The sequence below is a fragment of the Panthera tigris genome, chromosome D1, assembly GCF_018350195.1.
Source record: "Panthera tigris isolate Pti1 chromosome D1, P.tigris_Pti1_mat1.1, whole genome shotgun sequence".
Lineage (NCBI taxonomy): Eukaryota > Metazoa > Chordata > Mammalia > Carnivora > Felidae > Panthera > Panthera tigris.
The window spans coordinates 87809486-87820727 of NC_056669.1; the positions used below are offsets into that span (position 1 = coordinate 87809486).

General features: G+C 47.7%; 1 protein-coding gene across 3 annotated transcripts in view; it reads left to right on the forward strand.

Moving 5' to 3' along the window:
- The window catches only part of EHF (ETS homologous factor), a 36687-nt gene extending 26151 nt beyond the window's left edge, over positions 1–10536 (forward strand). For 2 of the 3 annotated variants that reach the window (XM_015537503.2, XM_042958620.1), the window contains 6 exons: positions 651–713; positions 3320–3388; positions 3506–3574; positions 8661–8723; positions 9968–10163; positions 10253–10536. In XM_015537503.2, the coding sequence (XP_015392989.1) occupies positions 651–713; positions 3320–3388; positions 3506–3574; positions 8661–8723; positions 9968–10163; positions 10253–10352 (560 nt within the window). In that variant the 3' untranslated portion in view covers positions 10353–10536. The remainder of the gene's footprint in view (positions 1–650; positions 714–3319; positions 3389–3505; positions 3575–8660; positions 8724–9967; positions 10164–10252) is intronic. The other variant, XM_042958619.1, reaches the window with a different exon arrangement.
- Positions 10537–11242: the final 706 nt, after the last annotated feature.

Sequence of the window (11242 nt, forward strand, 5' to 3'; positions counted from 1 at the left end):
CTCTTGAGATATTTAAAATCTGTCTGGAGAGGACACACATACCTCATTCACGTGTGTGTGTGTGTGTGTGTGTGTGTGTGTACGTTTATTTTTGGTATTCATTTATGTGGACATACCTCATAGATTGAATCTAATCAAATGGGTTTCATTACATTTAAGATCAAAGAAGAATCAAGCCAGTCAAAATGGTTTCTAGCCTATTTTTGTTTTCATTTTGTATCATATCTTAGTAGGGGAAAGCACCTTAGAGGCCATCTAGTGACTTTATCTAGTTTAATCCCCTAAATTTACAGATGACGAAAGCAAGACCCAGAAAGGCGAAGTGCCTCGCAGCTATTAGTGGGAAAACTGGCCCGCTGACTTCTGAAGTTCTATTTCCATCATACTGGATGGCGTCCCTGTACAAGGCCAAATAATTCCATCCGATGTAGACGCCCTAGCTACTGATTTTCTGGGCCGGGACTCCAGGCTCAAGTTTGTAGGTGCTGAGAGGGAAGCCCCCTCGCATAAGCCAACAGAGGCGGACAGGTGGCAGGACTGGCATAACGTCTTCCAAGAAGCCAGCTCTATCCTTGTTTAAGCTTTTGTGGCTTGTTTAAGTTTTGGCTCCACGTGAGCCGGCTCAGACTTTCCCAATCTGTCCTTCACAGGCCAGTGCAGCAGTGACCTGTTCCAGTCCACACACAATGTCATTGTCAAGACGGAACAAACTGGTGAGTAGCCCCAGACAAAGGGAGCCAACTCGGTAGGCAAAGCCCCGGGGGAGGACAGTTGGAGGGAGTCAGGAGAGCGTGGGGGCAGACGGATCCAGTGTGATGGCAGGAAACCCAAGGATGCCTCTTCCCTGGCCGCCTCCAACGGGCCACTCCACCATGAGCCTCGTTCTGTGCCTTTGGGACCAGTGACTGCCATCTATTTCTGATCTAGACTGGTGCTGCCCACACTTCTCTGCTTCCCACTACTGGTCAAGGCACCATGCAGGCTCTGGTCCAAGAGCAAGGAAAAATGCAGAGCCTAGGTGGGCCTCCTTCTCGTAGGAAGAGAGACAGGGCACTGGGCTGAGCCGAGTTAGAAGAAGCAAGGGGAGAGAAGAGACAAAGGCCAGTGTCTCCTCCCCGCTCCTCTTTAGGTGGGGGTATATTTCACAAAAAGGAGGAACATACAGACGTGCTCTTGTAGATACTGTAGCTTCTGGAAGGCCCTGGGGGGATGTCTAAGAGCAGCTGCAGAACCCAACTCCTGCCTCAGGTGCATTTTTAGACAAAAGACACTATTCTAGGCTCTGAGTAGGCTGTGCAATCTCATAGTATCTACATTTACTTTTGTTCTTCCCCTGACCAATCAACCCTCCTTTCTCTGTCCCACATCTTTCTCCTGGGGACTTTCTGCAGGTCTGTAGGACTTGCAGAGGGCAGGCAGGAGCTGCCTTGAGAAACTGCGCCCCAGAGCCTGGCACCAATCAGATCTCCTTGCATCTTGGCCTTTGGCCTATGACCTCTCCATCTAGGGAGACCTATGCAAGTCCCCCAAAGTCTACTGGCCACGATAAAATCGTGCGGCTGCCACTGCTCCAGGGTCACTCCCTACAGGCACGTCAGTGAGATTGTGAACCACGTGGGATGAGTTTGCCACAGGCCTCCCTGAGGGTTGAACGCTAGTCACCGAGGACAGGATTTGACCTGGGGCGGTTTGTGAGTCCCTAGGGGCTAAAAATGACCCCTCGCAGTTATATGCTCTCTTTGAGGCTAGTCTCCCATTAGTAAAGAGAAAACAATGGCTGTTAAGCATGTTAATTAGGTTTTCCTAGCCTTGCCCTCCCCTGCTCCCCCAGAGACCAGCGCTTGGGTTCCCCAGATGGTCTGTGCTTCTGGGCCTGATTGCCCTAGAGGCGGACACTGGACTTGTCCCAGAGGCTGGGGTTCCGCCCCTACTCCCACCAGGACCTGACAGCCCCATTGGAGGAGCCAGCTGGTATTGGAGAGGGCCCAAATAACCTGATAATTCCTCCTTGACCATCCAGACATTCTTGTGTTGCCAGTTCAGAAAAGCTAAGCCAAAGGGTGGAGAAGAGGGTCCACCCTAGGAGGAGGGGAGAAGAGGCTCAAGAGGGGGCAACACCCCCCAAAACTTTTCGGTTCAATTTGTTTTCAGAGACAACAACAGGTGTATGAGGTGACCCAACAAGGAGAGAGGGTGTGACCCCAGGAGACTGGGCTTGGGGTGGCCAAACACGTAGCTATTAGCTAAAATACCAGCTAAATCCCTATGGCGTAAACAGGACGACTTAGCCAGTGAGTCTATGCTATAAAAACAAAATGAAACTCGGCCAGTGGCTTACCACCCTGACCCTGAAATTCAGAACCCAGACAGGAGGGGAGCTGAGGGCAGCCTCCATCGGTGAAGAGGGAAAAGCAGGACGTTCCTGGTGGGGACAAGGTGAGAGCTCCTGCCAGGTCTCACAGCTCTTGGCCAGGAAAGAAAATGCTTCTGTTGGCGATCAGCCCAGACGTGGGGGTTGTGTAGGAGTTGGGCTCCATTTGGGGTAGGTGGGCGGGAGTTTCCTTCAAATCTGAAATCTGAAGAGTCAGACATGCTTACCCAGCACCCTGCAGGGGTGGGGGTGGGGGGAAGAAGCACGCTTCTTTTCCAAGATGAGGCAATGGGGCCTCACTCTCCAACGTTGTTTGCTTGATTAGGTGACACGCTCTTCTCCCTCTCTATTTTGTTTTGAGAATTTTATGTTGTCCCTTAAGATAATTGGAGAAATCCTGGGGGGAGGGAGCTGTCATCCAACTGGAGGGGGACTTCCAATATTCAGCCACAAAGACACCGTGATAAGACTAGCTAGACTTCCTGCAAGGAAACATTAATTCTCCCAGGAAGAGATTTCTAGGAAAAGACGCTCATTAATTAGGAATTATTTGTCGCCAACAATTTCTTTTTCTAATGTGAATTTTATCTAGTAGAATGCAAGACAATGCCAGGCTCCCGAGCCCAGCCCCTGCCACGTGCAGACTGGGAAAATTCCCAGGAAGCCAAAGCGATGGTCTGGGACCGGGTCTCACTGCGGTAACTTGTCTCATGTCCCCAAAGAGGCAGCAGGTATAGAACACCTGGCTGGGGCCGTGATAAAGCCCATTTCCCCCAGGACCCTGGAAGAAAAGTGAGTTACTTGTGGCAGAAACAGAATCTTACCCTTTCTCTGTGAGGACCACCCACTATGTCCTGCCCCTCTCTGAGGAGCAGGGAGTTAGAAAAGGCAAACTCATCACCCAGGGGAAGATGCTTGCTGACCATTCCCACTTTCCGTCTTTTGTAGACCCTTCTGTCATGAACGCCTGGAAAGAAGAAAACTATTTATATGACACCAGCTATGGTAGCACAGTAGGTAACTAACTCCCTGACACTTAAAGGCCTTTGACATTTTTACCCTGTTTTCTAACAGCCACGAAGTTACATTGTAAGGAGGGGGCGCCTAATGTCCTTTGTCTTTTCATTGCCGCAGATCTGTTGGACAGCAAGACTTTCTGCCGGGCCCAGATCTCCATGACAACCACCGGTCACCTTCCTGTCGGTAAGTTGTCCTGACATCAGGGCCCAAGTGTGCCACCGGCAAGTCCTTACTGAGAATGAATGAGAATCACCAACATCCTAGGTTTCCACTTTGCTGGATGGAGTCTTTCTCGTTAAAAGACTAGGAAAGGAAAAGACTTGCTCTTTTTAAGAGGCTTGCTTTCCAGCCAATATTTGTACCTCGAAAATGACCACCAGGGAAGCCTCTGGGAAAAGTGTTTGTCTCCTGTGAAACCAAGTCACCCTCTCGTGACAACAAAAACCTCTCTTTTCAACACGGACTTGCTCTTGGGAAACTATCTGATAAAACTATTCAGACTTGGGCATAGTTATGGGGGAAGAAGGCCATATCTAATTTTCAACAAACTATATCTGACTTTAGGGGAAGGCTATCTAAAAGTGGCCTTCAGAGATCAGCGAACCTTTGCTGATGGTCTCTGAGTAGAAGGGTGGCAGTTGGACATTTCTAGAACCCTGGTTTTCACAGGTCAGTTTTTAAGTCTGCCCCTGATGGCTCAGATTAGTCAGACCACCTGCACTTTATATGAACTATGTTCACATTAGTTGTGTTTGGTTAAAATTGGATGCAACTGGGGGGCTACCCTTAGCTCTCGGTCAAGGTTCCACTGAGGGGGTTGGTTTGTTGGGAGTCTGCAGAGGCGCTTTCAGATTATCTCTCCCTCCCCTCACAAACAGGGACATTGGCAGGTGCCATGTGAGAACTGGGGAGGTGAACAGAGGGTTCCACGTTGTCTCTTGACCTGGGTACGAACCCGTAGCTCTGCTTGGGTCTGTGAGGTTCGGAGCTTAGACTTGTCATGAGTCAATTGCTCTTTTCCTGGAATTGAATTCGGGGCATCTTAAGAATTGGGATTTAAATGAAGAACTTGGAATCAAACAGCCTCTCCTCCCCTGACCTCCCCCTCCTTTTTTTTTTTTTTTTTTTTTTTTTTTTTTTTTTGCTTTTGTTCATTGTGTTTGAGAACTGAAGTAATAAGATTTGAGGTTCTGTTTTCGGGTCAAACCCCTTGAGTGAAACAGAGCTGGGAGCCGGCGTAAATGCATCTGGAACTGAAGTGAAGAATGAAGGCCAATTCGTTTCCCTACTTCCCCCTCCCCTGATGGCCCAGAGGGTTATGTGTCACCGGAAGGATTTGTGTAACTTAGGAAATAGATCAGACACTGGAAAGGCTCTGCAGTGGGTTCGCCATTCTGGGGGAACAGAAACAATTGGGGGGAAATTTCTGCAGCAGCCATGGCCACCTAGTCCAGACCCAGGATTTCAGAGCTGAGGAAACCATCCGGTCTCACTCTGACTCCCTCTCATGCTTTGCAAGGTGGTACCTCCTGCTTCCTTCCGGTTGGGTCTCTGGCTTATGGCGAAAGATGGCAGCTGAGAATAAACTTGCGCAAACCACTTCCTAAGCTCAGAGGTTGTTAGGTCTTCGGGCACCTGGGAAACATAAAAGCCAGGTCACAGCTCCCCTGCCCTCACAGCCTGGCCAGGCTTCTCTCTTCTGTCTCCTGCCTTATCTTCTAGAGTCTCAGAACCAATAGGGGCCCTTTCTGCTTTCACATTTGCAGTAACCGGGAACTCACTGTCCCCTTATCCCACCTTTGAATCATCCTGATAAATGGACTTTGCAGATCTGCACACCTTTACCTCCATTGATCCTGGATTCCCCCGTCCGCTGTTCCTATCCTACGATGGAACCGCAGTGAAACAATCCGGGACCTCTACCAGAATCATTATAGCAAGAATCAGCTCAGTGTCTGGGCTTGGGAGATTCTTGGGAGGAACGGCCCTCCAGTGGGATAGTGAATTACAGCCTTGTATGATGGGTCCACTCCTTCCAGAAAGGTTTAGTCTTTGCTGAACCCCTGTAAAAAGACCTTTGTCATTTGTCTGAGTCTTTAGATTTTCAGTTCCCATTAAATCGGGTGCAGGTAAATATCTTTCTATGTTTTAATGCCAGTTACAAGCCAAGCGAAGGCGAGGCCCAGCATAAACTGATGCCCTCTGTGATAAACGCAGGTGGGGAAGCAGGCTTTGTTTTGATTTCTCTGTCGTCTGCCCATTTCACAAAATGGCTGCTGCCAGTGTTCCTGATCTGCCCGATAGTCCTCGAGCCAATCATGCCAACTCGGGCTTGATGTGTTTATTCACTGACTTGTTGAGCCTAGAGCTAGGGTGGCACGGTCTATTATAACACTGACATTTGTATATCCCGTAAAGAAATGGCTCACAGCTGAATCACATGCAAATGCTTCTAATCTTCACTTCTTGCGAAGCGACTTAGCTGAAGTCATGCTCTGGAACTTGCGTCACACACCTGTGGCTTGGTGCTGCCCTTGCCCAGACTGGACCTTGGCCTGAGGTACCTGGGAGCAGAGCAAGAGAAAGCCAAGCTGGACAACTTCCCCAGAGCGAGCCATTATTTTATGAGAGTGAATCACTCAACCACATGGCTAACTTCAAAGGTTTTGACTTTTATTTTGGGGTGAGGGGAAGACACAGGGGGAGAGGCCATCGTATTAAAGTGAGCTTTCAGATCAAAAGACTTTAGTGCTAAGGCAGGTTGGTGATTCCACAGCTTGTCCACACACACCAGGGACGGGAAGAGGAGGCTGGAAGAAATCTTGAGTTTCCTTTTGCCTTTGGCTGTATAGTCAGTCCCCCGTATTATTTATGGTGGAAACACTTTTGTTAGGAGAGTTATTTTATTCTTTGTTTTTAGTTTTTCTTTAAGCTGGATAGAGGTCCAGTCTCGGTAAATGGCTGGCATCTCACAGAGGAAACTCCCTCATGGTCCGTCTGGTCTGGGGTCTTTAAGTCTAGAGTCCACGGACTGCTAAGCGAGCCTAAACCCCTAAAGTTGTTCACAGATTCTCCCTGAGTGTACACATATGTGCATTTTTTCTGGGGAGAGGGCCTAAGGTTTCCATCTTATTCGCTAAGTTACCTTCCCCCCAAAGTAATTGACTCTATGTCAGCTTGGAACCCCTAAATATTATTTAGGCCAATATTATTATTGAGGCCAATAAGCCAAGAAACACTTGGGTTTTTCTGAGTTCAACCCTGGCTCTGAAATAATGGCCCCATATCCCTCTTGGATGCCATTGGAAAATGAGCTTTGCTTGTGGCCTCCTGGGTAAATGCCACTCTTTGTCTGCAGAACAACGCGGCCCTGTCAGAGTGATGTATCACTTGGAAACCGGGGTGGGTGCCAGGCCTGTCGCAATACTGTCACATCCTGATGGGATGTTGCAACCTCGCCCTGAAACCTACAGGGAGGGAGAGTGGAGTCTCCTCACGTTTCCTGTGAATTTGCCCTTCCAGATTTCAGAGAAACCCAAGTCAGGTGCAGGCCCTCTTGCCGGCAACGCCTGGGGAGAGAGTCTTAACCAGAGTGAGAGGCTTCTCTGCTAACCAGAGCTGGTGAGATCCCCGTCCACCCACCATGGCTTACAGAGAAACTGCTCGGAACGCTGAGTCGTGACAAGCCGGGTGCTCCTATAGGTGGACGTGTCCATGCATGCTGGAAAATACAGAATCCTCAAGTCGGAATTGCTTCTCCGCCCCAGCTAGAGCATTATAGAACTGACCCTGATTCTCGGCAGGGAAGACATCTGTGAAATCTGTGCTGTGCCACCATCTTTGGAAATGGCACAGGGTGGTGGTTGAGATGAAGCCTCTGCATTCAAACTATTTGTGTTCACGTCCCGACTCCCCTCGCAGGCTGTGCGACTTTACCCAAGGCATCTGACCTCTCTGTGTCTTAGCTCCACCACAGCTATAATCTGTGAATCATAGCAGTACCCACCTCATAGGGTCATGGAGTGAAGTAAATAAGGTCATTAAGGTAAAAAGCTTAGCACAGGTACATAGTAAGTGCTCAATAAACAGTAGCTATGCTTCTCAATCATTTTAATTAGGAGCTAATGGCTATTCTAACTCTTTGAATGATGACACTCTAGACAATTAAATGAATGTCAAGAACCCTGTCCCTTTGCATACAGTTTCAGTCAGTCTGAAATGCCCTTGAAGGCCACACACGGGTCAGTGAACCCTAGCTTAGGAAGCCCCGATGTAATGCCCACAGAAGAGATGCATTTTACTGGCCCAGTTCCTTAACAAGATTGGCTTGCATTTAGAGACTACTCTGTATTAAAATTGTGGATTTCTGATTCAGAGAGTTTTGGTGAGATCTGCTTTGGTCCTCCAAATACCTGAGGGGCCCAATCTCTCTCTCCTCTCTCTCTCTCTCTCTCTCTCTCTCTCTCACACACACACACACACACACACACACACACTCCACATACCCATGCATACATGCACTGCTAGACCATTTAGTTTTCTTTTTAAGAAGTTTCGTTTCACAGATCTGCCTCTGCCGTCTTCTCTTTGGCGATACTCTCAAGGGTTACCATGATGAGTCATTTGTTAAACTAATCTGTGTTTCCATAGTCCACTGGTGGCCCTCTGTACTGAGCTCAGGCCAGTCAATGGTCTCTTTGTCAGGCTGATTAAAATGTAACTTTGCATGCCAAAAAAGGGCACTCCTCTGGCTTAAAAGCCATTTTCTTTGTTATAAATGTTTACGTTTTATATTATGTAAAAAAAGAAACACACACACACACACACACACACACACACTCAACTTACTTCAATGACCTAAATCCTTCAATGCCTTCTTATCTGAGTATAAAAGCTAAAATCCACAAAGAGTCCCATCAAGCCTGAACCTTTACCCCTTTGTCACAGTTGCACTGGCTTCCTTCTATTCTGTGAATGTACCAAACACATACTGACCTCAGGGCCTTTGCACTTACTATTCTTATTCATAGCAGGTTCTTCCATAAGCTCTCTGCATGGCTGACTATTTCCCTCACATCCTCCTGGTCCCCTTATCTGTGGGGGATAGTTTTTATCATCTCTGTTTTGTTTTGCTCATATACCGCATATACAAACAGTGCCAGGCATGTACTAGGGGCTCAAAAAATATTGGTTAAATGAGTGGATGAATGAATGGAAATCACGATTGTAGGAAAGAGGTAAATTAAACAGTTCTTGTTTTTTCCTTTAGCAGAGTCACCCGAGATAAAAAAGGAGCAAGACCACCCTGCAAAGTCCCACACCAAAAAGCACAGTAAGTTGGCAGGCTTTCGGATGGCTCTTGGCCCTTCCTTTCACGTTGGTCATAATTAGAGGCCGCTAATTTTTAGGCAAATATGGCCTCTGCCTGTTGCCTCCACTTTTCTACCTCCGCCTGCGTAGGCGAGAGAGTAGGGATGTCGCTTGCCCGGGGAAGCAGTTTCTCAAATAGAGACCACCCCCCCCCCCCAGAGAGTTCCTCCTCGTGCTGCTCTATTTGTTCTAAAACTGAGATACCAAGGGAATAACCGCTTCTTGCAGTCATGAGGTTAGTGACTCCCCCCGTTCCAGAAAAATGGGTGGGAAGAGAAGAAGGGTGGGAAGAAACAGCTGAGATTTTTTTTTCCCTTTTGTTGACTGTTGACTTCCTACCTCTGTCAAGTTATTGATCCAAGAGGTGACTGTTTACTCTTAAGATGCAGCAGAGCTCTTTGGAAGTTGCATTTCCCCCAATAATCAAACCTCTTGAAGATACAGGAAATATCCGAGACATGGAGGAGAGGGCACAGAAAGAAATCAAGACGGTGTAATATACAAGTGATAGGGAATCGGACATCTTCACTATCTGTACTCCACATCACTCCACGGAATCGAATGAACACAGCACCTCAAATGGCGGGAGGAATTGTGTGGCCCAAGTCTAGTGGGAGTCCAAGTAGGATTTGGTTGCTAATCTTATTATAGGAGCTGCTTCATTTTCATATTGGCCCCCTCAACTCCCACAAGACCTTGCCCCAATATATTCTAGGAGTTAAAGTTCCAGAGCCCCGTCGATGCGCATTTGACTAAAGCACAGTTGCTGGGTGGGAGCGATCTACTTGGGCTGAGGTCCTAAACGAAAGTGGTTGAAATTCGCTCTTCAGGGAAATAACAGTTTAAAATGAATCCTGAACAATTTGTCCACAGTAATTTGAAGAGACTCTCCCTGGCATTGGAGGGCCGAGACCTATGCCTTCGTCTTAGCTTTGACACTGGTTAATTGGGTGACCTCGGTCAAGTCACTTACATTCTCTGTGTCTCAGACTCCTGATTTATAAGCTAAAGCCCTGTGCTGGTTCATTCTCAAATGCCTTTTGTTTCGTTCTGATATTTGGTCGTCCCGTGTCTGGCTTTGCTGGTGGGTAGGGGAAAATGGAATGTGTCCTACTTGCTAGAAAATGTCACAACTCTGTGCCTCCTCTGCCCCTTCTTTGCCGTGACTTAGGCCGTTAATACACTCCTTTTCCAACCTCTCCTCAGATCCACGAGGGACTCACTTATGGGAATTCATCCGTGACATCCTCCTGAACCCAGACAAGAATCCGGGGCTAATCAAGTGGGAAGACCGGTCTGAGGGCATCTTCAGGTTCTTGAAATCGGAGGCTGTGGCTCAGCTGTGGGGAAAAAAGAAGAACAACAACAGCATGACCTACGAAAAACTCAGCCGAGCGATGAGGTGAGGAGTTTCCAGTCCCAACCGTGACCGGTTGTTTCCTCGGCGGTCTGAGTCTGACCAGCCACCTCATGCGATGTCCTTTGTTACAGATATTACTACAAAAGAGAAATTCTGGAGCGTGTAGACGGACGAAGACTGGTCTATAAATTTGGGAAAAATGCACGTGGATGGAGAGAAAATGAAAACTGAATCTGCCAACACTTTGAACTCAAGCCAACACATACCCCAGACAATAGCAAACCAAGAAATCCTGCACATGCGTATTTCAAAGACTACTTTTCTCTGATATTTATGTACCATGAGGGGGAACAGCATCCGCTTCTAATGGGAACAAGGAACACTACAGTCGATAAAATTATTTTGTTACTTTGAAGTATGTCCTATATGGGGAACAAACGTACACAGTTTTCTGTGAAATATGAGGCTTGTATGCGGCCGTGATTTGTTTTTGCCTCTATTGAAGTTCTTTTCCATGGCAAGAAGAACAGGATTGGTAGCCTTGTGCTTCCTGCTAAAAGAAAGAAAAAAATATTAGAGGGCATTAAATGTTTTTATGTGCAAAATGATTAGGGAAAGGTGATGTGTCTTCTGCACTTACGAATCCACGTGGCCTCATCAAGAGAGGTGGGTGTGGTTGTTAGCATGGACCCCGATGGTCTCAGATTGACAGGATGAACCAGAGGATGCTGGGAAGTTTAACCTGGGCTTTGGGAGCCGGTGAGTGGAGCATGAAGCCTTCTGAAATCCAAGTGGACTATAATCACCGCATAATCACAGGACTTGCGATGCTTAAATCAGCAAGAAGAATAATGGTGGGGGCTTTCTACTCATTCAAGAATGATTTACCTAATGCCAAGGCTGTTTTTCTCTCTCCCCCTTGGATGATTGGCGGGGGTGGGGGGGTGGGGTGGGGGGGTGGAGGGGTGGAAACTTCAATTGCCACCTCTGCTCACTTCTAGATATTTAAGAGAGGGTCTAGCCTTGGTTGTTTTTATCCCAATTGCTCCAAAATAAATGGGAAAAAGGAGGTGGTGATGAGTTTGCTGTTGGAGCCCTATAGCCCCTGAGTAATTCTTTGT